The sequence below is a fragment of the Arachis stenosperma genome, chromosome 5, assembly GCF_014773155.1.
Source record: "Arachis stenosperma cultivar V10309 chromosome 5, arast.V10309.gnm1.PFL2, whole genome shotgun sequence".
NCBI classification, from domain to species: domain Eukaryota; kingdom Viridiplantae; phylum Streptophyta; class Magnoliopsida; order Fabales; family Fabaceae; genus Arachis; species Arachis stenosperma.
In genome coordinates this window covers 2,096,117-2,123,359 of record NC_080381.1, presented here as the reverse complement: position 1 = coordinate 2,123,359, position 27,243 = coordinate 2,096,117, and the positions used below count along the sequence as shown (strand labels likewise).

At 33.2% G+C, this 27,243-nt stretch overlaps 3 protein-coding genes across 4 annotated transcripts; 2 read left to right on the top strand and 1 right to left on the bottom strand.

The window, feature by feature from the left end:
- The first annotated feature begins 519 nt into the window (after positions 1–519).
- On the top strand, positions 520–3,959 carry LOC130982006 (MOB kinase activator-like 1B). Its single transcript, XM_057905815.1, has 7 exons — positions 520–635; positions 2,122–2,173; positions 2,516–2,624; positions 2,738–2,831; positions 2,974–3,107; positions 3,212–3,375; positions 3,630–3,959. Exons 1-7 carry the CDS (start codon positions 613–615, stop codon positions 3,702–3,704), a joined length of 651 nt encoding a protein of 216 aa, XP_057761798.1. The 5' UTR covers positions 520–612; the 3' UTR covers positions 3,705–3,959.
- Positions 3,960–4,936: 977 nt separating this feature from the next.
- On the bottom strand, positions 4,937–8,274 carry LOC130982070 (uncharacterized). Of its 2 annotated transcripts, XM_057905923.1 has the most exons (4): positions 7,954–8,274; positions 7,341–7,580; positions 6,545–7,022; positions 4,937–5,773 (listed from the first exon to the last, which is right to left on the bottom strand). In XM_057905923.1, exons 3-4 carry the CDS (start codon positions 6,889–6,891, stop codon positions 5,281–5,283), a joined length of 840 nt encoding a protein of 279 aa, XP_057761906.1. In that variant the 5' UTR covers positions 6,892–7,022; positions 7,341–7,580; positions 7,954–8,274; the 3' UTR covers positions 4,937–5,280. The 2 variants fall into 2 exon arrangements, with proteins under 2 accessions (XP_057761906.1, XP_057761905.1); XM_057905922.1 differs by lacking the exon at positions 7,341–7,580 and having other exon boundaries at positions 7,954–8,270.
- A 7,867-nt stretch (positions 8,275–16,141) lies between these two features.
- Positions 16,142–26,597, top strand: LOC130982017 (protein ENHANCED DISEASE RESISTANCE 2-like). Its single transcript, XM_057905833.1, has 21 exons — positions 16,142–16,741; positions 17,074–17,148; positions 18,211–18,264; positions 18,426–18,491; positions 18,761–18,864; positions 19,403–19,470; positions 19,547–19,663; positions 19,771–19,811; positions 19,904–20,004; positions 21,736–21,831; positions 22,152–22,216; positions 22,439–22,510; positions 23,073–23,228; positions 23,457–23,683; positions 23,788–23,827; positions 23,941–24,197; positions 24,433–24,477; positions 24,564–24,704; positions 25,167–25,262; positions 25,400–25,501; positions 26,051–26,597. Exons 1-21 carry the CDS (start codon positions 16,601–16,603, stop codon positions 26,156–26,158), a joined length of 2,172 nt encoding a protein of 723 aa, XP_057761816.1. The 5' UTR covers positions 16,142–16,600; the 3' UTR covers positions 26,159–26,597.
- The last annotated feature ends 646 nt before the right edge of the window (positions 26,598–27,243 follow it).

The following is a 27,243-nucleotide window of genomic DNA, read 5'->3' as shown; positions in this document are numbered from 1 at the left end:
ATTGATTATTTTATAATTATTATATTATATTATATTTTTATATTATTTTAAAAAATTTGAAAAAAATTATTCATAGATATTTAAAAAGATCTACGTTATCTAAGAGAATAATAAAAAAAATTTAGCCTCGATGAATTATATTTTAAAAAAAGTAAAAAAGTATTACAATTTATTTGTGATATTGTATCTATTTGTAATTCGTCTTAAACGTTTTTTTTTTGTTTTTTACATTTTTACTCACCAAACCATATTTAAAAAAATTTTCAAATGAAACCTCATATTTGAGAATTTTACCCCAAAGTGGCATTTAAATTTCTTCCCTATGCTCACATTCTTAGAACTAGTATTAAACTTGTTATTTTAGAATCGAAAATATGAAAAATAAAAAATCACATCACCCATACGTCAGCACCCGAGGATTTGAATGGGAATAAAAGTATATGCATGGGTTATTCAGTAAAACCACTGCTGAATATAAAATAATAATTATAATATTCCAAATTTAAAGTCGGAAACTTTTTCATTCCATCACTCTCAGAAACAAAAATTGAGCTCCCTTCAACGCGCGTCTTCGTCCTCTCTCTCTCTCTCTCTCACACACACACCCCAGCCATGAGCCTATTCGGTTTGGGAAGGTTAGTGTGCAAAAAAGCTTCAATTTTTAATCTCAAAAGTGTTCAATCTCTAGAGTTTTTTTCCTTCTTTGTATGAACCATCCTTGTGATTAATTGCTTTAGGCTCTTCTTTGATCTGATCTGTTTTAAACTCAAATGGGGTTGCTTGTGTTTCAATATTTGGTATGAAAATCATGGTGATGTTCAGGTCTACCATAATTTAAATATTTGGGTGACTCTTGAAAGATGAATGGTAAATTGGTAATAGAAAGGAAAGTTAGTGATTAGTACAATGATGTTATCGATTGATCATATGTGGTTACTCGATCAATATACTATTTCAATTATCCCATTCAGCATATAAAGCTGGGTTGAAGTTGAAACTCAAATTGATTAGTAATTTATTAATACTTAATAATTTGAGGATAAGAATTTTCTATGATTCTTCCCCTTTGTAAGTTTCATTTGATATGATATTTTTTAGGATCATGTTGATAATTTAGAAGAGCAAGTTGAAAACATTCTGAAAGAAGGGTAAAACTTCTAGTTGTATGTGACATTGATTAGCTACTTATTATGTTCATCATGTAGTTTATGGAGTTATATCTCCTATTTTCGAGGTTTAATTTCGGATTGAGTTTAAAGCAGGTATTGCCAACTGTAGGATGAATCTAGATTTTGGACTTTTGGTAGTAATAATTACCTCTAAGTCTGAGACAGTATCCCGCTTTTGCTTAATTTTTCAAATATATATTAGATCAAGATGGCTAAGCTTGCTCATTGCTCGCATATGATATGGATGAAGAACTTTAGATTATTGACTGACATAAGATTGGATTTGTCTTGGTGAAGAACTTTCTTTCTATTCATTAATTAAGTTTAGGAAGGAATAGAGAGTGTTGTGCTCCTACATTAACTTGCAGAATCTCATATCTAACTATTTTATTTGAATCTAATACAATGAGGACTTCACGTTGAACCATTAGGTTGGGTCTTATATATAGATTAGATGGCTTCATATTATCAATTCATAAATCATGTTTATATTCACACAGTAATTCTGTTTTACTAGTTTCACTTATGACTTTTCTGTCTAAATATAATTTGATGCCCCTCCCTAATTTTGGTTTCTAAATTCCGTCAGAAAGATTTCCAAAACATTGGAAGGACAATGAACAAACATGTCTTCCGACACTTTTAAATTATGCTCAAAATATCTTAGATTTGATCACATCCCTTTCACAAAGCAAATAGCACTCAGTCAGTTACACACATGGTCGTAATATTCGTGAATCAACCTTTCAATTACAAACAAGCTCGCTATACATAAATTACTTAGCAGCTGTAGAGAAATTGTAAGTAATGGTATCAGTGCAGTTTTATGATACTGATATGCGTATCACAATTAGCAAAGATGTTTGTGAATGTTTATAGTTATTCAGTTTGGTTGATTCTCTTGCTTACTTATGTTTGTATGTTCTAGCTAACCTAGCAAATTATTCTGCAGCCGGAACCAGAGAACATTCCGCCCAAAAAAGAGTACACCTTCTGGAAGTAAGGTTGGTTAAGTTCTTTTAATCTTTAGGGATCTTTCAGATATTTTATCGCTCGTGGTTTTGATTGCTGTACCTGTTTGTTTGCTTATGTTTGATTGCTGTACCTTTTGAGTCAGTGAGATGTAAGAAATAAATTTACATGGTTTACTCAATGCATATAATCTTAGAAAAATAAAGGTTACATTAACAGCATTGATTTTGAATTCGCGATATTAATCATTTACGATGTTATTTCATAATGCATGTATGTGTATTCCAAAGTCTCTGCCATATCTCTATTGAATGCATGTATGTTATACCGGCAGCTTCCACGTTAATTATTTATTTGTCTTTTTATTATTGCAGGGAGCTCAGCTTAGAAAGCATATTGATGCCACATTAGGAAGTGGAAATCTGAGGGAAGCCGTAAAGCTGCCTCCCGGGGAAGATTTAAATGAGTGGCTTGCCGTCAATAGTAATTTATTGTTCTTCTATGTTTCGCTCTCTAGTTTCCCTAAATATGTTTATTTGTACAATTCTGAAATGCGCTAATCTAGCACTTTTTCTCTCTTGTATTCCACACTTCAGCTGTTGATTTCTTCAACCAGGTGAATCTGCTTTATGGTACCCTCACAGAGTTTTGTACTCCAGAGAATTGCCGTACAATGTCTGCAGGACCCAAGTATGGCTTAATTAACTGATTGGTTTCGTTGTTTGCGCCGTCTTTATCAGAAAAATCAGAAAAGTATTTCATCATTGTTAGAAATTCATTTATTTGTATAATTGTATCTCTAATGTTGTCTATGTTAACATGTTTACTTTAGGTATGAGTATAGATGGGCAGATGGTGTACAAATCAAGAAACCTATCGAGGTTTCTGCGCCGAAATATGTAGAATATCTAATGGATTGGATTGAAGGTCAGCTTGACGACGAATCCATATTCCCACAAAAGCTTGGTAAAGGATTATTTTTCCTCTTTCTTGAAAATTATTAGACTCTTTCATCAGCCATCATTTCATTTTTTGTATCATATCCCGTAATGGAAGTGGAACCATTGCAGGTTCGCCATTTCCACCAAACTTTAAGGAAGTTGTGAAGACGATATTCAAGCGCTTGTTCCGTGTGTATGCTCACATATATCATTCTCACTTTCAGAAAATTGTGAGCCTCAAAGAAGAGGCACACCTCAACACATGCTTCAAGCATTTTATACTCTTTACCTGTGTAAGTCTCACATAACTCTTGCAAGATGCTGCATGCGAAATGAATTAAGTTCTTTGGCATTCTTGAATTTTTGGGATTAACTTTGCTTACACTGTCACTTCAAAAGTGTTTTACATAGATATCTAATAATGTATCGTCATATCAGCAAAAATAAATACTTTTCATATCCACTACTTAAATAGTTATTTAAAACAACGAAGTTGAAAATTTGTACACTTAATCGAAATTAAATTCATTATGATTTGCCTTTGCAGGAGTTTGGTCTGATTGACAAGAAGGAGCTGGCTCCCCTGCAGGAGCTTATAGAAACAATCATTATTCCATATTAGATAAATTGGATTGAGATCCAACTTGGTGTGAAAAATCATATCCTATAAAGTTCAACTAATGTATCAGTCTTAACATAAATAATGCTATTTAATATCTGACTCAAGAAATACTTGTATTTATTTATGTTTAGATTTGTTTGGGGCTATAAACTAATTTCCCTTTATACCATTCATGCAAAGTATTGTTATGTATAGATGAGCTGGGGCACCATGCAGCCCTATTCTAAAATTAATATTCAAAAGTTTCTTGCTCTATCCTTTTTCATATTTGAGCAAATAGGAATGAGGAAATGTCATAATGTAGATAGTGGGTCGATTTGATTTGATAAAATATCAAACTTTAGAAGTGGAATGGGTAATATGTTTATGGTTGTTCCTTAAATGAACACTGATGCAAATTGCAAATGATTGATGGCATGCAATCCTTCAAATTGTACAATCTATGAAATGGGACTGAAACCTTCATGGATGGTGATGGATCCCCCACCTTTATAGCCATCTCATGACAGGGTGTAACTTGCAAATTACTACTTTTTATGCCAAGAATTTAATGATTCTTTAAGTTTTCCAAAAAGAATTGGACTTTTTTGTTTAACTGTTAATTATTGTCCTTTGCTTAAAATAGAGAAACATAATATATAATTTCTAAGACTTTATTCAGCAACTATACTAAAAACAAGAGAAAATGCTCTGATTTTATTATTCTCTCTTGCTTTTAGTATAATTGTCTAGTTAATGGGATTTTTTTAATCAATAAAATAAATTGATTATTTATTGATATATATTTTTAAAAACTATTTATATTTTTTCTTTTTGTTACTATTTCATTGACAATGCCAAGAAGATATTATTACACATATCTCATTGGTTGACATAAGAGTGTAGTACGATTTGGAAGGTAAAACCGATACTTGTTATGACTTGAATGCTACCGGTTTAATTTTTACTTTTCAATCTGATTCAATTTTAAATTCAAAAATTGTGATTTGTATTTACTTTTATCTAAAAAAACATATATCAGTAAATAATCAATTCATTTTATAAAAAATCCATACTTAATGTGGTTGTGGAAATAGAACTTTTCTGAGAGACAAAAAAAGAAGTTTCATGGCCAATCTGCAGTGTACTCATTACAATGAAATGAAATGATGGAGCTGTTTTGTTGCATTTGCTCTAAACACACATCATATGATAACATGAAACGTAGCAAGTAACTCATCAAATCAACCAAGTTATAGTGACCCCACCTTTTTGCTTCCATGTTATTTTGTCCTAATCATGATTCTCTGCTACTTTGTAACATGAGTTCAGTGCAAACCAAAACAAAAGATACATGAGAATTATGATCCATGGGACCCTTTTTTCTTTCTTTCTCAATAAATAAGGACCAAAAACCAAACTCATTTTGCAATCATTTCCTTTCCTTACTTGTTACAAAGAAATCTCACCAAAAGAATTGTGCACCTTTTATTCAATTTAATATACATGTTGTACAATAAACTAGGCTAACAACATGTTCCACTGTCACTAATTAAAAAATGGAACCAAAACTAGCATACCCTACAGTAATTATACTTCATTCTTGATTTACTACTTCAGCTTGTGCTATGTTCATGCCTTTGACTTGAGAATCTCCATATCTTGAAGCTGCATAGCCATATGATACTAAAGTTCCGATAAGGACCACAAGTACAGCAACAAAGAGCTGAAAATTAGCAAGCAATTCGCCCCGTAGCTCGCTATCATTTGAATGACATGTTATTGCATCGTTCTTAAGCTTACAACCATCTGGCATCATGGGGCCGTAGAGAACAATGGCGGTCTGATAGAACCATATGCCTTGGAGAGCTATGGAGATGCCGTTGGTTAAGTCAACAGGGAAGCTGGTCGGCATAAGGGCTCCGGCAATCGAAGATAAGATGCATAGGCCTATGAGGAGGACTAGGAGGAGGTGGTAGTAACCTTCAAGACCCTTGTGTGTTGTTGAGTGGAAGTAGAAGAGGAGATACTCGGCGGAGAATGCTGTGGCAGCAATCAAACAAAGAGCTCCTTCCGGCAGGGGTAAAAATCTGTATAGGAAAATATTGCAGAGGGGGAAGATGGTTAACAAGGTATATTCAGATTCTTGAAAGGGAATCACTAATTGCAATAATATTCAACTAATGCTTCGTAGTTAATGAGATTGTGCATGAAGTATCCATCAAATCCCTTGTGAGTTATGATAGTGATGAGACAAGGTTTCCTTTCTTATTCAGCTAACTTCTCATGATTGTTAGATTGAAATTTGTTGTACTATTGTCTATTTCTTATATTAATAATTTATTGATAAGATAACTTTTCCTTGAGGACCTTGCAGATAGATCTTTATGAATTATCATAGCATCTAATTCCCCCCAAATAATGATTGACCGAGTGAATCAGAATTTGTGAGCAAATCTAACATCTCATTCTTCTATCTATGAAAATTGTGTATGTGAAACATATTTTGCCTCAAGGAACAAAGGATGCATCATTTATGTAGAAGCATGAAGTGACATGTTACACCTTGTAGGCTACTCTAGGTTTCTTTAATATGCATATCTAGTGAACACATAGAAGGAAATATGGTCAATCACTCAATCCACGAGAATTCTCATTTAATTAACAATGATCAGAAGCTACAATACTCATCTTGAGATTTAAAGTTTATATTTAACATCTCACAGCCTGATTTGGCACTGAAATGAACTCAGTAATTTTGAGTTAACAGTCTTAATACTTCAATGATAAATAACAATTTAAATTTCTCCTATTTGATTAAGCACTAGACCTTGTGAAAGAGAGAATTTAGGGGAACTAACCTTGTCTTTTCTGTAAGCAGGACAACAACACTGAAGATGAAAAACATAAGAAGCATTCCAGAATGCTCGAAGTTATTCATGTGAGAGGGATTGAGGACTCCATTAACAAAGAACTTGAGGTGTGTTGAATACAAGAACTCAATGCACAAATCAATGAAAGAACCAATTGAGATAACGTAGAGCTCCAAGTACTTCAGCCTCCCGTCGAACCCCGGCACAGGATTCCACACCTGGACTCGAAATGTCTTCGGATTTTTAACATATCTCACCACAGAACCCCATATATGCCACAACCCAACTAGAAAGAACAATGTCCCTGGCAATGCATGACCTTTAAAGGACCCCATAATTATGCTTAATTTTCACCAATCCTCTCTAGCGCCTTATTCAACTCTGCACTTGAATGGTTTCTTAGATGTACAAAGCAGATAGATAATCAATGAAAGATCTTTCCCCTTTATGAACCAACCATTTAACCCTGTTATGAATAAAAAAACATTCTCAGTTCTCAAACAACAAATAGCAGCCTTGTGGAAAGTATCTTTTCATATTAAACTATAATATATCAGCTAAAGAGTTCCAGAACTAAAGTATGATTTTCAGTTTCCGTGTCAGCTATATCTCTCTGGTGTGCTATAAACTTTAGATTCTTGATTACATTTGCTACAAAATAATTTTTTTAAGCTTTCTTTTCACAACTGGACCAAATAAAGCAGATTACAAGAATATCATCCATATCCCTTGAACTTTATAGTAAATAAACTAAACAAAGATTTTGCTAATTAAACAATCCTACCATTGGATCAAACTTTATAGAAATCATATTCAGACACTGCGTGCTATGATATTAATTCCATCGAATCTTAAGAGTGACACTCGTTGAATTAAACCTAACATCTACTCAAATCCTTCTTGTGTTCCTCCGAGATTCCTTTGCAAAAGACTTAATGTCCAAAGTCAACCCCAAATTTTCATCTTCAATGATGAAGGGGAAAAGAAACCAAAAACTAAAATTTTCCTCCTTGATGCAAATTACCTAAGGAAAGGAAGGAGATTTATGAACAACTGGGAAATTATTCATATTTCAAACTAATAATCATTAATCAAACCTGACATAGAGAATAATAATAAAAAAAAGGTTTAACCCATCTTGTTGTACACATGACAAAATTCAGAAAGCACACACTATGATTTCCCTTCCTTTGCAGTGTATGCAAGAGGAGCAATAAAGTTGAGATTTTTTCTTTTGTAAGCTATACATCAGATGAATAATTTACCACTTTATACTACAAATAATGGTGTTCTAAAAAGGAAAACAAAGAGAGTCGTAATCATAAAGTGAAAACAATGATGAAACATAAAAATAAAAAAATAAAGAAACAGAAAAGGGGGTTTATTGTATTACTTACTGCTTCAGTGATTGGCTTAGATTCAGAAAGCAAAGCAGCCTCTTTTCTCTCTCTCTCTCTCTCTCTCTCTCTCTCTCCAAAATCACAACAGCAGCATCACTGAATTTTAATTAAATTGCAAGTAGCAGTGCTTCAAAGTGTGTAAACTAAACTATAGAGAGGAGCGTTATGATTATGATGATGATGATGATGATGATGGTGGTGGTGGTAGATTTTTTTTTGGGATCTGGAGACTAGAGAAGAAGAAAAGAAAATTAAAATAAGGTGGAGGCTACTGAGTCCATATAAATTTGAATTAATTAAACAAAAGCGTTACTTTTCGTCTCTACTTTTTGTTTTGCAGCACAAACCAATTTCGTACGAAAAAACGTGAAAAGTCTCTTCTCCTTAACACCAATTATTCCAATTAAAAAAGAGCTAGATTTAGATTTTAATTATTAATAATAATATGTAAATATATATTATCAAGTATCAATTAATTGTTGTTATCTTTTTGAAATTATTATTACTTATTAGTACTACTTTAGTTGTTAGGGGCACTTCATGTTGATGACAAGGTCATGAGTAGGGATGTCAATGGGGCGGGGCGGGGGCGGGGGATGCTTCCCTACTCCCCGTCTCCGCCCCCAGAATTAATCCCCGTTCCCGCCCCATTTCCCGTTATGGGGGGATAATTGTCCCCATCCCCATTTCTCGCATTCTCCGCGTTCTCCGCGGGGCCCCATTCCCCATCTCCCTATGTTTAATATTCATATGAAAATTATAGTAAAAAATATCAAAAAAACAAAAAAACAAACTAAAAAATATTATTACAAACACACAAACGTATCTTATCTAAGATTATAAGTCCAGAAATACAACATAGCAAATCATAGTCCATAAAATAAAATCTTAAAATGCAACTTTCATTATAAAGAAAGCAATAAAACAAAATCTTTAACATCAAATATTCTTTCATTGTCGGCATAAAACTTCCAATAAACATCTCCATGTTCTCTGTTAAAATAATAGAGACAAATATGTTAACATACAGTGACGAGAATGGAAGTAAACACACAGACGCAGAAGTGGAGAGGAGAAGGACGCCGTGCCTGAGGAGAGAGAACGACGCGGTGAAGCTGCTAGGGTGACGGCGCAAGAGTGGCCGGTGGCTAGCTGTGAGGGTTTTGAAGTTTGAAAAAAGTGGAGAGTGAGTGAGTGACTGGAGTCTGGAGAGTTGGGGTTTGGATGGGAATAGAGAGTTAGAGAGGACGCAGCAACAAAGGTGAGAAGGGAATATAGGGTTAAGGTTTTTTAATGGGTGAAATTACTAAAATACCCCCTATGTTAGAAATAAAGTAAGAGTATTTAAGTAAGTTTAACAATTCGGGGAATTATCGGGGATGGGGCGGGGATCCCCGCTCGGGTCCCCGCGCCTGTCTCGGGGGAATTTTGCTCCCCATCCCCATCCCCACGGGGAAAATTCCTCACCATCGGGGCCCCATTTGGGGCGGTCCCCGCGGGGATCCCGGCCTGCTGGGGATTTTTGACACCCCTAGTCATCAGGTGTTAACCTAGCTGATTAGGACTGGAAACCAAATATAAAAATAACCATTAAAGAATAAATTAGCATTTTCAATTATAAAAAAAGTTGAATGCACTCCCATTTTTAACTATAAAAGGTAAATTATTTCAATAAAAAAGATAATTTTGTAAAATTAACTCAACATTTAATAGTATTTAAGTAACTTATTTTATACTGACACTTGTTTAAATGGACGGGTGAGTTAACTACTCGACCAATCCAAGTTGATTGTTTCATACTTAGACTAATATGTATTTTTAAAATACAAATTAATTACTGTTAGTAAAAAAATTTAAATAATTTTTTTAATAAATATATAATAATTACATTAAAAATTAAATTTTACACAATTTGTTATAAAAAAATTTAATTAATAATTTTAATAAACACTCTTAGAACACATAAATCTAAATTGAAAATTGACTATTTGACTATTAGTTACCTGCCAACCGGAGTAAGCTTAGGATCTTAATTCTTAGGCTAGTAATTCACCTTCTCCCTTTCCACTGTGAAAAAGGAAAAACAAAACAAAAAAGATTAAATATTAAAATATTTTAAAAGTAATTAAAAACTAATATTGTTGAAATAATTCAAAACAAAAAATGTAGTCTACTATAATATTGAAGGTAAGAAGTATTAGGAAAAAAAATAATTAGAGTATTGACTTATATTTTTTAATTTATAAATAAAAAGAAAATTTTAAAACCTTTATTTTTTAATATTTTAAAAACAACAAATAAATTTAAAATTTTACTCACTTAAATATTAAAATAATAATTAAACAAATTAAAACTATCCAAAATTACAGTTAGAAAAATATAGGAGAGTGGGTCCTGGCATAGGGTGGGCCAGGGAAGGAAGCCAATTTAGACTTTCCGTTTTATAAAATAGCTCTTACCGTGTCTCCTGCGTTGAACAAGGAAAATATTAAATAAATTTATTTTGATTTGTAAAGTTTGCATGTTATTCCACAACACAACACAATCCTGAATCGCAGCCTGACGCGTTTGTGTTTTACCAATTTGACATACATACATTCATACACACACTAGAAGTCCAGAACCCTGGTGTTTCGGCTACTTCACTTCATGCACATGAAAAACAAATATATTTTAGATATTAAATTAGTTATTATATATTTATATATAATTAATTGCTGATTAAATTTGAGTATACACGTCATCATGTATAAATATGCATCTGGATTGCACGTATTTCAGAATACATGCACATATTTTTAGGTAAGTTTATTTCTGTTGTAGTTAGACTGAAAATAGACTCGAATCAAGTTTTAATTTTAACGATATTGATTCATATAAATAATTGGGGATACTACACATTCATGTAATCATGTAACTAAGTTGGTCTAACATAAAAAAATTTAATACCATTAAATGAAACGTGAAATACACGCGTTCAATACACACGAAATCACCCAACGCTTCTTCTCCCTCACGCTTCTTCTTCTCCCGCGCTTCTTCTTCTTCTCACGCTCGTTTACGCCCAGAGCGTCTTCTTATTCTTCGCCTTCTTCTTCGCGTTCCTCCTTCTCCTCCTTTTTTTGCGTTCCTTCTTCTTCACATATTTTCTCCTTATCGTCATTCTTTTGTTGTTGTTGCCACTATTTTTTTTCTGTCTTTTCCTCCTTCTCTCTATGGTGAGGAAGTAGTAGAAGGTGAGAAAGAAGAGTTTGGAATAGTGCAGAATGAACCAAATACAGTACTCATGGTGAACCGAAATCTTAGTTATGGTGAACCGAAAACAATACAATTGTATAGTACTGAGTGAACGAAACATAATCCATTATATAAAATCAAATTCAAACAGCTTTATGCAGAATGAACCGAACACAGTACTCATAGTGAACCGAATACAATACTCATGGTGAACTGGAAACAATACAATTGTATAGTACTGAGTGAACGAAACATAATCCATTATATAAAATCAAATTTAAATAACTCTATCTACAATTCACATATTATCAATTCAATTCAATTCAATTTACCTCCGTCCATTTAATTCAATTCAAATTAGCAATTGCATTCCATTCAATTCGATTCAAAATTGAATAATCAAAACTTTGTCAGTTTGATTCGTTTCAAAAGAGTAATCCAAATCGCTCTCCTGTTTACCCAAAAATTATGAACCCCTAAACACTAAACCATAAATCTTAAACCCTAAACACTAAAACCAGAACCCTGAACTCTGGACCCTAAACGCTAAACCATAAACCCTGAACCCGAACCCTGAACACTGAACTCTAAACCCTAAATGCTAAACCCTAAACCCTAAACCCTGAACCCTACCGTAAATCCTAAACCCCTAAAATCCTGAACCCTGAACCCTAAACCCTAGACCCTTAAACCCTAAACCCTCAACCATGAATACGGTGAACCAAAATTAATACACGGGACGAACCAAAAGTTTGAAACACACTGAACCCCTGTACCCTGAACCCACAAACCCTAAACCCTAAAACCCTAAACCCTGAAACCCTATCGTCATTCTTTTGTTGTTATTGCTACTGTATTTTTTTGTCTTTTTCTCCTTCTCTCTGGTGAAGAAGCAGTAGAAGGTGAGGAAGAAGAGTTTTAAATAGTGCAAAATGAACCGAACACAGTACTCACGGTGAACCAAAATCTTAGTTATGGTGAACCGAAATCTTAATTACGGTGAAACAATTATATAGTGCTTAGGGAAGAAAACAGAACATATTGATCTAATTTTTGTTAGACTCCTTTTTGCGGACCGAACCGAAAAGTTACTCACATTTACTCAGAGTTACTCACAATTACTCACAGTTACATATTATCAATTCAATTGAATTCAATTCAGATGTAGATCACCTCAGTCCATTCAATTCACTTAAAATAAATTTCATTCCATTAAATTGGATTCAGAATTCAATAATCCAAATCTCATCAAATTGACGCGTTTGAGAAGAATCGTCAAAATCGCACTCATTCAACTGATTTGAAGTTGATTCGTTCATTGTTTTAATTCAAAAGTGCAAATCGAAGAAGAAAACAAAGAAGAAGATGAACGACGAATATAATTGCGTTGAATCAATCCAGATCCATAATGCAGAGAAGAAAAACGCAAAAGAGGAGAACAACGAATTTAATTAGGTTGAAAAAGAAGAAGAAGAAGAACGCGAAAGAAATTTACGTTGTATATTTGTATGTTTACGTTGAGAAACATTATATAGATTATAAGAGACACGTGTAAAACAAACCGAGGTGTGGGGCATGGAGTGAAAATTACTTGGATATAATCCATGTAAATTTTACATGAATGTAGAGTTTTTTCCATAAATAAATAATTTAAGCCTAGATTTATTATTTTTTATAAATTTTTTTGAAATTCAAGTTTAGGCTATTAAAAGTTCGACAAGCTCACAAATCCATTTAAAAATTCTGTTTTGTAAATTATAATTTAAAACAATAAACTTAAAAAAATTTAAATTTATATTAAATTCATTCTAAAATTTATAATTCATAATTTATAAAACATAAATTCATTTATATATCAATTGTTAGTCACATATTATAATTATATTTATAATTTATATATATTTTTTAAAATGACTATTTTAATTAATTTTAACTATTAATTTTTTTAATTTTATTTTATATTTAATATAAGTCAATAGTTAAAAGTCTAATAATATAATTCATTTATATATCAATTGTTAGTCACATATTATAATTATATTTATAATTCATATATATTTTTTAAAATGACTATTTTAATTAATTTTGACTATTAATTTTTTTAATTTTATTTTATGTTTAATATAAGTTAATAGTTAAAAGTCTAATAATATAAGAGACATTGCACCTAATCCGAAAGGATTTGCAATTGCCTTAGCTTCTTAACTTTGTTGTTTTTTTTATTTATTTTTTATCCTTAAACACATACACAAAATAAATAAATAAATAAATAAATAAATAGGAATAATTTACTTTTACAAAAGAAATTTTAATGAGTGGTTCGATTAGGGGTGGTAATGGGTAAGGTAGGGTTAGGAAAGGATATAGAGGCCGAGTGAAGGTCTCGCCTACAATTTTTTTTTAAAAAATTAATAGTAATAAGTTATTAAGTATGGTTTAATTTTTTAAAAAGATTATTTAATATTTAGTCTAATATAAATAAAAGTTCAGTCAAACTAAATATTAATGATTTCTAATATCAAAAAAGTAAGTAACAATATATTATTACTAATATTTTTTAATTAAATAATTTTTTTCAAACCCTATAAAGTGGATTTTTTTTGTGACCGTCTTTCTTGATTTATTTGGTATTAATTCTCTTTATTTCAAGTTTCAACTGTTACAATTGAAAGATCTTTTTCAATTATGAATACTGCGAAGAATGACTTAGAAACAAAATGAAAGATGAATTTTTTGCTAATTATCTTTTAATTATATTGAAAAGAAAATTGATGAAAAATTTGATATAAATTCTATTATCGATGAATTTTATGATATGAAAAATCGATTACTTCGTTAATAAAAGTATACACATATTTTTTAAACTTTAAAATATATTCTCTATCGGGTAGGGTAGGGTTTGATCCAACCCTAACCCTACTCGCGAGTTGAGAATATTCTAACTCTAATTCTACTAATTCTTAATTCGCAGGTATCTGATTCTACCGACCCGCAAATTACCAAAAAAATATAATATTATTATATAACTTGATGATAATTTAAAATATAATTAATTTTTATATAAAAAAATATTAAATTATCAATTAATAATTTTTTTAGTGATTAAATTTTTTTTATATTTAGTGAGAAGGTTTTGTTTAACATTTACTTAAAATATATTTTTATATCATTATATAATATATAAATATATAGAATACAAATTGAAGATGAATTAGATAATTTCTAATTTTAGATATTATATAACACACTCACACAATTTTTACACATTTATCAGATTTTCTTTTCATTAGATTATAATCCGTGAAATTCAAATTGGAGATCTCTAACCGACGAAGAACGGCAGATGTGGTTAACTAATGCTACTTGCCAAGCTTGAATATTCGGTGGTTGGCGGTTGCACCAGTAGAGTGTGGCCTAACTAATGCCGACGAGGTAGATTATGAGCTGATCCCATTCATTCAAAACTACACGGCCCAAACCCAACATGTCAACTTCGATAAGGTTCGTTAGCTCATGTGCCTGACCCAATTCAGCATTGCTCTAGGCTCTAGCTTTGACCTGAAAAAAAATTCAAAAAAAGAAAGACATAGAAAAATACAATTTGTCTTTATTATTGATTTATACAGAAATCTAATTAATTAAATTTAAATTATTATAAATATTTATTTCCGTACGATTTTTTTATTTTAAATATTTAATTTGAAACTATTAAAAAATGATGTATTTATCTATTTTGATCCAATAGGATAAATGAGATACTATTTTAACTTAGGATTATGATATGCTGTAGGATTTTCTTTCTTCGAAAAGGCATACATATGGTTGTAGTGATAATTTATTTATTTTTATATGAGTAATTTTTTTTTGATTTCTTACGGTATTCTCCAACTCGGTAAGTCAAGGACTAATTTGTTGTGATACTGAACTCTATTTAAGGGTTTGTCGCTGGCCAATGAATTGCTGCATATACAAGACGAAATTCGAACTCCCAACACTTGTTTAAGCGAATTATTGAGACAAACCTAAGTTAATTTATATGAGTAATTTATTTGCGTGAATATGTACGTATTTACGTTGCTAATCAACTCTCTCAAAACTTTCTTAAACCCATTTAGTTAAAAGAAACTCCCATTTGTTCCCCTACAATGAAACACAAATTGATGACAAAACATGCATTATAACATTATTATATTATTTATATTAATAATAATGTAAATTGAATATTGTTTAAAATGAATAATGTCATGCTTCGCTGTCCACATTCTACATTGAAGTGCATATATTAATTCCAAATTCCCAACACCCATCACATACACAGCCTAATTTAGTGGCCGTATGCATATTCGCAATGACGCTAAAACCCAGTACAAACAAATATATAATCATCCACGTCTAAGGTCAAATCCGTCATCTCAAAAGTACAAAATCACGTGGGACCCAAATTCTCCTTTTTGATCACGTACTCCTCCAGAAAAAACTTCAAATACCATTTATTTATGAATTTAATGATATTTTATTTAATAAATATTTGAAATTTATAATAACCATAGACATAAACTAAAACTCTAAAAAAAAATAAAAAGATTAAATTTATGTTGCTACAAAAGCTTATAAATTAGTATAAATAAAAAATTCAAGTAATTCTTACTCATATTGCGTTGAAATTTCTTCAATATAAAGTTGAATTCAACTGGAAAGTTGAAATCATTTTATTTTAATGTTGTTATTTTGAATGGCACACAAAAAGGAAAAAAATAAAAAATAAAAAATAAAAGGAAAATATTTATGAGTACGCCAGCTCCATTCAAAAACGGGCGAAGGAGAAGTGTCACGGCGCCAACTCGCACCTAACCACACGGCCCAATAGAATTGTAACACGTGTCCACCATTCTCTTGTCACACCGTATTCTAACTTACGTGGGATCTCTCGCTTGTGCTCCGTAGAATCTTTCCCTCAAAAAAATTTCCCAATACTCTCTTTCTCTCTCTGCACCGTTTCTGCTCCGATACGTCGTCGTTTCCGCGCTCCCATTCGCCACCTACGATCCCGGATAATCGGAGCCGGAGAAGGAGGAACAAGAACCTTCTAGAACAACTCCAACTACTGTAACCTGTTCACCTCTTAGCGCCAATGCTGAATTCGAATTTCTTCGAGTCGTAATTACTAAGCTCTCTCTCGCGATTCCGAAACTGCGACTTCTGAATCGCCGGTACCGCGATCCTCCGTCTCCGGCGCCGGAGATGACTCGCCACGTCACTTAGCTCGCCGACGATCTCGCCGAAGCAGAGATTCTCGCTCACTCCAGCTTTCGGCTCAACTTAGAATTACTTCGAATATTTTTACACTTATATATTAGTCTGAATTTCGTCTTCGTTTTCGTGTTCGGCGTTGTTGGTGTATAAAACGATGTCGTCGAAGGTGGTGTACGAAGGGTGGATGGTTCGTTACGGCCGAAGAAAGATCGGACGATCGTTCATCCATATGAGGTACTTTGTGCTCGAGTCGCGCCTCCTCGCTTATTACAAGAGGAAACCGCAGGATAATCAGGTGATTTCACAGTTTTAACTGAGTTTGATTTTGATTTTTTTTTTGTTTGTGCAAAAACAATGATAATTTTTTTGAGCTAGGAGTTTCGGTTAGTTTATCTCTCTGATTAAAATTCGCAGAATTTACTTTATAGAAAACTTTATTCTCTGTTCTGTGGAGGATAAGGGGTGGACATTTCAATACTTGCTTTTCGACATTTATTTTTGGTTTGTTTAGTTCTTTGTGCTTTCTGAATATTTTTTTTTCGGTGGCTTTTGCTCCTTTATGGGAGAAGGCGTGCTGGTTAAAAAGCTTGGGAACTTGAAACTGTTTGTTTATATTGGTTTTGTTAGGTTCCTATTAAGACACTGCTAATTGATGGCAACTGTAGAGTGGAGGATAGAGGTTTGAAGACCCATCATGGACATGTGAGTTTTGGAATTTTATATTTATGATAGTACTCCTATTATTGTTATATATAATATACAATATAATAATAACAACTGTAATATAGTTAGCTAACATATAACAAATGTTAATGGTAATCTTAATTGCCATGAACTGTGCTTCCTGAGTATTAAAAAGATTGGTTGTATATAAGTTTAATGCTGCTGGGAAATGGAATTTGCAAAATGGTAACTAGTGAATTGGGTAGCGAGGTGATGTGCTGGACTTATTTATGATCTGTTATGCGTGCAAATATAACTCATAAAATACCAAATGGCATGTAAAACAAAGAAAAGTGAAAGGGTCCTCTGGCAAAATTTTTTGAGTAATGGTAAATGTACATAATTTGAAGTTGAATGTGTAGGACTGTTGGTTGCTGTTTAAACATCCACGCATTCACCTTTAGAATCCATCCAAAGATGCTAAAGAAGTGCCTAAATATTAGTAGCATACTTGCGGCAGGCTTGTCTTGTCTGTCCCTTTTCCAGCTATAACCTTTGGACCTAATTGAAGTAGTTCTCCATGTTTTACATGCATAAACAATATTCACCAGACAAATACCCAAAGCCTACTTCAAATGTATCTGGTAGCTGGACAGTCCAAATGTAACTGTGCAGTTACCTTTGAAATTGGAGAAACTCATAAGGAACAAAAAGACGGGCATATGCAGCTGGAAGATATTATTTGTATGAATTTCTTAATCCTCTTTAGCACCATTATTCTGATTAAGATCAAAGTCTTCAGGATTAGTATTATTTTATATTCTTTGTTTGGATGCAGTGAGCTGCATGTTTCATCAATATAATGTGCTATCTACCAACTTTTACAGTTCATGAGTGCCCATTTAGTGTCATAAGAGGTTTATGTGTTTACTTGTTTGTCCATTTCATTCAATGACCAGATTATCCATATATTGGGCAGTAAATTGTTTTAGTGAACAACTTCAGAAGACATAATTATATATAATCATTTGACCATTAGATCATATGATGGGTTATTGTAGTCCTGTTTGTCCATATTTATTTATTGATATGTTTGTGCAGATGGTTTATGTTTTGTCAGTTTACAACAAGAAAGAAAAGTACCATCGAATTACGGTGAGTGGGTTTTTACTCACATTTATATAACTGGCATTTATGTATTCCATAATTACGATGGAATATTTCAGTATGCCACCTTATATTCTTTATTATTTTCGTTTTAATAGTTTCGTTCCCTTTGTGCGTGTAAATATTGTGTTGGCTGGTTGTTGTTGCAGATGGCAGCATTTAACATCCAAGAAGCACTTATCTGGAAGGAAAAGATCGAGTATGTCATTGATCAGGTCTGTTTCATTACATTGTAGTAAATTTGGAAAATTATTTGTATTTCTAAAATCTAAATTTCTGGTTTGTCTTCATGTCTTCCTGATGTATGTTGACTCGTAACATAGGAAGCATTTCTTGATACATGACTGAAGTGATACATTGTATTCTTAAATCTGTAAATTTGTCATAGTTGGTTGTGTCGTTCCTGTTGTGTATGTAAGTTGACACTTTGACCAGAACATACTTTACTGAGTTGTAAGTCTATGCTATTGAACTTCCAATGCAGCATCAAGGAGCACAACCATCAAATGGTAATAAGTATATTTCTTTTGAATACAAATCTGGGATGGACAATGGGAAGACAGCTTCTTCTTCAGATCGAGAAAGCCAGTAAGTATTTTGTGCTCTGCCTTCTATACTTGATTGTTTTTGAAAGATGGCAACATTAAAATTTAGCTTCCTTTTTGTGCCACTGTTTCCTAATGTTGTGATCATTTGCACTATCTGTCTAAGCTCATTTCAATGTCCATTATTTGGTGATGTTATTCAATAATTCAATGAGACATTACGTATGCCACATTTAATAACTCTCTCTCAGGATAGAAATACGAAGACATTGGGAATCACAAAAATCAATTTGGAGTAGGAGATAGATACAAAATCATACATCATGTCTTTATTCTGGGATAAAATCTGACTAATTTTCTGTCCACCGAAAAACTTTCTATCTTGTGTTTGGCTTTTGACTCACTATTATTTTTGTCGAGACACATATTTAAGGCAAAAAAAGAAAAATGACTTGTTTGCTGACACTTTTTCTTGCACTTATGAACCAATAGCTTTACTATAGTTAGTTATGTGTTCCCAGTGTTATTTGGAATAACCTCCTGTGTATTCAAAATATGCAATATATTCTTTTACTTAACAGGTTCAGTGCTCCAGAGGATGAAGATGAGCCTCATCCAAATTTGTTAAGGAGGACAACTATTGGAAATGGTTTGCTTTTTGTCCCTTCAGCTGATGAACTTGAGTTACTCCTGCTTCTATATTTAAACCTCTTCTTTTTGAGCAGGTCCTCCAGAATCAATATTTGACTGGACAAGGGAAATAGACTCTGATTTGTCAAATCAGAATGTCAACAACCAAGCCTTCTCAAGAAAGCATTGGCGTCTTTTACAATGCCAAAACGGTTTGCTACTTTAACTTAGATGATACAGCTATTTAATGCCTTGGTGACATTAAATAGAAGTTATGCAATAATATTTTTAGTGCTCATCATTCTTCTGAAATTGGCAGGACTTCGCATTTTTGAAGAACTTCTTGAAGTTGATTACCTTGTATGTTATTTCCTGTCGTTATCTCTGTGGTGTACCTTTACCTTTTAGTGTTTTAGGAAACATAATCATCCTAAATTTTCTTCTTTATGCAGCCAAGGAGCTGTAGCAGAGCTATGAAGGCAGTAGGTGTAGTAGAGGCCACTTGTGAAGAAATTTTTGAGCTTGTCATGAGCATGGATGGGACGCGGTTTGAGTAGGTGTCATGCATAGTTAGCACAAATTTTTTCTTTATTCTTATTAAAACAATGTGGCGTGCACGCGCACACTAATAATATACTGTAAAAAATAACCCATACTGTATTAGAGCCTAACAATACTAAGTTCCTTTTTATTCCCCTATATCACACACAACTATGTACCTCTATTTGTGGCTGTTGACATGTATTGTTTGACAGGTTGGGGGGGGGGGGTGATATGATGGAAAAGAGAGGGCCTTTAGGATTGACAATACAAATTGTCATTTCATCTAATGCAACATTTTTAGTTTCTACAAGTTACCTTATCCTGGACAGTGTTGTGCCAAGCACCAGAAAGCATGTCTGAGATTCTGAGGCAAGGCTCCAGATAAGTCAACAAGTCCTGGCACCTTAGTAGTTGAGAGATCCATTATCACTTGCACTAGGAACTCTTCTAGTGGCCTATTAATAACAAAAAAGTATCTCTAGAAACACATGCATCTAACTTAGTGACTTCAATTCTGAAAGGGGTATAATATTTTCCTTTATTAAGAACTAGGAGCAAATTGGGCATTCTTGGAGCTTGCATAACATTCAGCTGCTTCTATATTTATGCACAACTGGGAATATCAGATACTTTTGTTCAGGTGATTAGTGAAGTGATGATAACAAAAAGATGAGCATATAATATTAGGAAGAAATTGTTTGGGTGAAGTATGGAGCAACGCATATCGTGAAGTTGACTGAAACTTCTGTAAAATGCTTTGTTCATGTGAGGAGGAGAGCTGGCAAGCCTGCAGAGGCCCTAGAGGCCTAGACCCTAGTGTAAAAAAATGGATCAAATTGACGATGTCCTATTAAAAATTACCCTAATCTAAAGGAAGGAATTTATTGAATGTTTTTGATGGCCCTGATACTTCCATTTGGTTCTTATGAGGCCGATGTCTTGTGGCTTAGGGCTTCATGTCGTTATGGCTGGCAGACTGTAAGTCTTTGAAGATTGTCACCATTATTGATGCTATTCTGTGCAATGTGTGAGAGGTGCAAATTTGTTGGATCTTTCATTTCAAAGGCCAGAAAATGATTAGTTTGGTGAATATCTTGTATGTACTAGCCACTAGGCTATACTGTGCCAAAGAATATGAAAGCATAAATTGAACTGTGGAAGAAATTAAGCTAGCAGGATGCTAGACATCACACTTTTCTTTCAGGATATTGTTCTGGTACCAACTAGGGGTGTGGGTATACTATGCCATAGTATATGAAAGCATAAATTGAACTCTCAGAGAAATTAAGCTAGCAGGATGCTAGACATCACACTTTTCTTTCAGGATATTGTTCTGGTACTAACTAGGGGTGTGGTTTGTTTTTCTGTCACTGAGGAAAAGTATTTATTGTATGAAAAGAGAAAAGATAAAAAGAAAAGTGATATGTAGGAAGATGAATACCTAACTATTTAGGTGGCCGACGAGCTAGAATCTTACCATTTGGGTTTGCTATCTGTGTAGTTTTCCACGAAAAGCAGTAATGATGGTTATCGTATAATCTATATGCTTGTTTTTGGATTAAACTGGACATAATTGCATGTTATATGCTTAATCTTTTAGTTAATCTCATTGAAGTAATGTTTAATATTATGGCTTAGTAAGATTCCAGTGGATTTTCTCTTTGGACCTTGTGCTGGATATTCAACGTCCCAATGCTCAATTGTGAAATTTTAATTGCCTCATTATTTTGCATGCCTGCAGATGGGATTGCAGCTTTCAACATGGTAGTTTAGTTGAGGAGGTTGATGGGCACACAGCAATTCTTTATCACCGACTTCAGCTGGACTGGTTCCCAATGTAAAAATTTCTTCTTCATGATAATTTGTGGTTTGTACTGAAGTAAAATTGGTCAATTGTTTTTTGCATACAGGAATACAAATATCATTACAGGAAGTCCAATTTGTTTCAATTTTATTGACATTTATTTATAAACCTAAGTTCAGGTCTCATCAATATCTGGGTGGTTCTTTTTTTGTTTTGTGGTGTCTATCTGGATTGTTCTTTCTTCTTTGTATCTGTGAAAATATGATTTAGTACTTTATGAACAATAAAAAAATGGTTGCATTTGAAGTTAGTAACTGTACTACAAACCCTGTTTGTTGTGTTTATCATGGCAGGTTTGTGTGGCCCCGTGATCTTTGTTATGTACGTTACTGGCGACGAAATGATGATGGAAGTTATGGTAGGCAATTTGGATCTTATTAGGAATTCCAAGCAAGTATTTGAGTTTGCTAAAGTATGGTTTTGGTTGACTAAACAAACACAAAATTAAAGTAAATAGTTTTGTTATACTTAGAGCTCAAAATGTTGCTTTAAGCAATTAGCTATCAAATCATTTAAATGCTCCTTAACTAGTGGCTTACAGTACTCATTTCGAGTTTCAATTAATGTTTTTTTCTTGTAGTTGTTTTATTTCGCTCAAGGGAGCATGAGAACTGTGGTCCACAACCAGGATGGGTTCGTGCACATATTGAGAGTAAGATTCAACTCTTTCTTCCATTGTTCAGTTGGACTGATCCACATTATCAAGGGTGTATCAATGCCCGCAATTTGTTATGAATAGGACTGTGCATATGGTCTGTCCATGGTTTTTTTTGTTCTTTATTCTTCTTTTAAATGTTGGTTTGAATTGTGTGTCATGGGCTGCTCAGATGCAATCTTGCGCATATTTTTCATTTATTTTGATTTTTTAAACCTTATTGCACTTTCTATTCTCTGCCTTTTCCCTTTCCCTCATGTAACAATATTTATTTTCCAATGAAAAAATTAAGAAAGGAATTTGTTTTCTGATGGAAATAACTTCAGAGTCAGAAGCAAGCATTTTTAATTATTATCAAACTCATGCTTCCTCTCGTGAATCCTAAAACCAGTGGTATTATGTTGGGAAATCTATCAATTGCTTTTACAGATATCACTAATTATTAGTTCTTTTTGAATTGAAAAGATAATTTTGATTCAATTGCGTGATGCATCTCATCTAAAATCACAGATGAAAAAGCATGCCATTTTTAACTTTAGCTCTAAACTGATTTCTGCAGGTGGTGGATTTAATATTTCCCCCTTAAAACCTCGCAATGGGAGGCCCAGGACCCAAGTACAGCATCTTATGCAGATAGATCTGAAGGGATGGGGTGTGGGCTATGTATCATCTTTTCAGCAGCATTGTCTCCGTCAAATGTTAAACAGCGTAGCTGGTAAGTTGCCTTGTAGGTGGTTTGTATTTATCTTAGAATGGTAAATGTTTTGTTTCTGTCACCATTATTTTATTTCTATTTTTTATATACTCTCCTTTTAGGTAATCTTTTGGTAATAGTAGGTTGCATTGGGGAAGTTGTTCAATTTTAAGTCTCTTTAATTTGTTGGCAATTCTGTGAGCAATTAGTTCTAAAATGCTCCGCAATGCTGCCAATTTCCCCTTCCAGGGTTGCGTGAATGGTTTGCCCAAACAGATGAAAGAAATGCCCTCCCACGAATCCCTGTAATGGTAAATATGTCCTCGGCATCAGTTTCTTCCAAGAAGAGTCAGAAACCAAATGAAGCTCATCCCAATTCTCTTGATCAAGTTAATGCTGCAGTTAGAAATTCTGCCTTGATGGATGAATATTCTGATGAAGATGAAGATTTTCAAATCGCAGAATCTGAGCAAGAGGTTAGGCTTGCATTCTAACGTCTACACATTTGGCATTTGGTTCACAACTTCTAATGTCCTTTTCCGCCATCCCCCCCCCCCCCCCCTCTCTTTTAATTCTTCAGGCTTACCCAGGCGGTCTTGAGAATGATATCAAAAGAACAGGTGACTGCTTCCTATGCATCATTTCTTTATATAATATTATAGTCATAAGGATAATTTTGTGCACTCAGTGGACCCTGGATAAAATCTAATCATAATGCTTTCTGGAACTGAAGTCTTGGAAGAAGAACCAGCAGATGAAATTGACTTGTCTTCATTTTTGGGTAACTTACGTCGTGATGATCGGGATAATGCTCGTGATTGCTGGAAAATTTCTGATGGAAATAACTTTAGAGTCAGAAGCAAGCATTTTTGCTTTGACAAGTCCAAGGTTCCCGCCGGAAAACATCTGCTGGATCTTGTTGCTGTTGATTGGTTCAAGGACTCAAAAAGGATGGACCATGTAGCTAAGCGTCAGGGTTGTGCAGCACAAGTGAGTATTAATAACACTATGTTTGAATTTTGTTTACATGACAATTTATATGTAGGTTTGTCATTTTATCCTGATGTGAAAAAATAATCTACAGACCTATTCTATGATCTCTGTGTCGTTGCATGTATGAAAAATGTACTTGTATAAATTTTGCAAACAATTTATTTTGTTATAATACTTGTTTATTGTTATCCTTTGGTGACTTAGCTGACAAAGGTTTTTTTGGTTCATGTAGGTTGCATCAGAAAAAGGGTTTTTCTCCATTATCTTTAATCTTCAAGTGGGTTTATTTGCTTCATATGTTTCTACTCTACGATTTAATAATTTGGAGTTTTTCAGTAAATTAATGATCACGTTTGGTTGTAGGTGCCTGGATCAACACACTATAGTATGGTATTCTATTTTGTGACAAAAGAATTAGTTCCTGGATCCCTCTTGCAACGCTTTGTTGATGGTGACGATGAATTCCGAAATAGCAGGTTGAAGCTCATTCCATCAGTCCCCAAGGTATATATAATTTTGTCATCATTACAAATTGGGCAATTTTCACAGCCTCAGCAATTCTTTTTCTATTATTTTTTTGTTGGTAATTTTTCATCCTTATATAATTGTTGTTCATTATCTCCCGTCCCCATGTCCATCTAGCAGCAGTCTTGTGTAATAATCTCTTTATATGGACACGTTATAACATTTATATATAATACTAAAGAATATTAGAGGGCCATCAGAATTTATTGTTTTTGGCCATCAATTAGCCATTAATGTTTAAAAGTGTGGGCTAAAGTATGTTGTTGGATTACTAAACTAAAGAAATTGGGTTGATAGCTAAAAGTGATGGCTAAAAACAATCAATTTTGATGGCTCTCTAGCATTTCTCTAACACTATTATGTTTCTCTTCCTTTCTCTCTTCTATTTGCTATTATTACTATTCTTCCGCTAAAAATTCTGTCCCAACTAAAAAATTGCAGGGCTCGTGGATTGTGCGCCAGAGTGTTGGTAGTACTCCTTGTCTACTGGGAAAGGCAGTTGATTGCAACTATATTCGTGGTGCTAAGTATTTAGAAGTAAAGCTTCACCCAATTTCTTGATATAGTGTTTTCTATTCTATGTTGCAGGAGGTGGCCTAATTTCTAGTAATAAATGATCTATATACCCTTACTTGTCTGCCATAATTGTTTAATAAATTATTTTCCATCTGTAGATTGATGTTGATATTGGTTCTTCCACTGTTGCTAATGGAGTTTTGGGGCTGGTTGTTGGTGTTATTACAACGTTGGTGGTTGATATGGCTTTCCTTGTGCAGGTATGTTTCCCTATGTTGTAAAAAGTTATAGCAAGTGAACTAACCTATTTTCTTGTTGCATTCAGTGTAAACCTTTCATGTTCATGTTGCACAAGATTAATCATGACTTTGATGTTACATATACGGTTGAATCTTGACCATAGTATAACGACTGGACTTGAGTAATTAATCTAACATTATGTAGACTCGCCAATTAATAACAGACGTGCCCCCTTCACCATTTTTCTTTTAATTTTTCAATTTCATGTGGCTTCATCCTTAAAGGCTGGCGGTTGTAAATAGTTCCTCAAGTTCAGCAATATTATTGTTTAGTTTCTTACAATTTTTCCTGTGATCTTTTTCGGTAGCCCAGTTACATATTATGCATGAGATTTTTTTCCTAGTCTAGTAGTCTTTCGTCTGAATCAGTGCTTAAGCATAGCAGTAACTTTGACGGTGAATTTGTTGACTCTTTTTTTTTGGGTTAAATTAGAGAGGTTTTTTTACTGTTCACTTACAACTTTTACCATTATACCAAATAGGAGTGACAAAATTGCTGTTTATTGTCAGGCAAATACCCCTGATGAGTTGCCGGAGAGGCTTATTGGAGCTGTTCGTATCTCTCATCTAGAACTCAAATCTGCCATTGTTCCAAAACTTGATCCGGATCCATCATAACTGACCAAGTCGTCTCTGTTGTTCCTTCATACAAAAAAAAAAAGATAATTTGTCTGCAATCTGCTCGAATACCATTTTTTTATAAACTGGGATGTAGGTTAAATTCTTTTTTCCCTTATCTGTTAGGGTATTAATTCTTAAAAGGAAATTTCTCTTTTGGTGGTTCAAAAGAGAGAGAAAAAAGGGGGTTTTTTTTGTGGGGGGGAGGGGGGGGGGGGGGTTGTCAAGCTCATAGGATCTGTAATTTCTCAACGCATTGTTATTTAGGGGTATTTTATCAGCTTCAGGTATAAACTATGAACATATATAGTAGTCGTAAACTTGTGTTTCTGCCCACCTTGAAGAAAGATGGAAATGACCATCTTTATACAAGAGTAAATCATCAGCTTCATCCATTTATTTGTATTTTGTATTATAATAGGAATTTTCTTTGCCGAAATCGCTCGTTCCCTTTTTGTTTTATTTGTTGTTACTATTATTTATATTTTTTTTTTCGGAGAAATATCCTGTTACTGTATTTTACATGTTCTATCATTGGAGTTTCTCCTTTCCAACCTTATAGGACCCTAAGGTCGCAATTGTGAGAGTTAAGGCCAAAGTGGTCTTGAAGATTGGTAGTGGTGGCACGTAGTCTTTGATATTCTAATTGCACCCGTTATGTCCCTATGATTAGTAAAAGTGCATTATATTAGTCTTTATCAATATTTGATGGATTAGTAAAAGTGCATTATATTAGTCTTTATCAATATTTGATGGAGAAAAGGCCAAAGGACTAACATAATATAATTTTACCAATTTTAGAGATTTAATTAGTACAATTAAAATCTTTGGAACGACTGTAACTTCAAATGTTCAAATATTATACTTATTTTTTCTTTGGATGTGCTTGGCCAGTCCTGGCGTGTGAAGAGAATTGAAAAATAGCATTTTAATGACAAATATTAGGTGATTAATATTTTTTATTTTTTTTATATTTGTATTAATATTAATTATTTTTTATTTATATTAAAAATATTGGTTTTGAATTTACTACTTTTTATTTTTGTTTACAGAATATATATTTTTTAAAATCTTTTGAACGTAAC

What these genes read in the sequence shown, in the direction of transcription:
- LOC130982070 (XM_057905923.1), bottom strand. Translation starts at nt 6,891, where the DNA reads ATGGGGTCCTTTAAAGGTCATGCATTGCCAGGGACATTGTTCTTTCTA. An exon ending in CTGCTTACAGAAAAGACAAG is followed by an intron (nt 5,774 to 6,544) that starts GTTAGTTCCCCT and finishes TTTCCTATACAG; the next exon opens with ATTTTTACCCCTGCCGGAAG.
- LOC130982017 (XM_057905833.1), top strand. Translation starts at nt 16,601, where the DNA reads ATGTCGTCGAAGGTGGTGTACGAAGGGTGGATGGTTCGTTACGGCCGA. An exon ending in TCTTCAGATCGAGAAAGCCA is followed by an intron (nt 18,865 to 19,402) that starts GTAAGTATTTTG and finishes TTTACTTAACAG; the next exon opens with GTTCAGTGCTCCAGAGGATG. An exon ending in ATGGATGGGACGCGGTTTGA is followed by an intron (nt 20,005 to 21,735) that starts GTAGGTGTCATG and finishes GCATGCCTGCAG; the next exon opens with ATGGGATTGCAGCTTTCAAC.
- LOC130982006 (XM_057905815.1), top strand. Translation starts at nt 613, where the DNA reads ATGAGCCTATTCGGTTTGGGAAG. An exon ending in ACAATGTCTGCAGGACCCAA is followed by an intron (nt 2,832 to 2,973) that starts GTATGGCTTAAT and finishes TGTTTACTTTAG; the next exon opens with GTATGAGTATAGATGGGCAG. An exon ending in ATTTTATACTCTTTACCTGT is followed by an intron (nt 3,376 to 3,629) that starts GTAAGTCTCACA and finishes TTGCCTTTGCAG; the next exon opens with GAGTTTGGTCTGATTGACAA.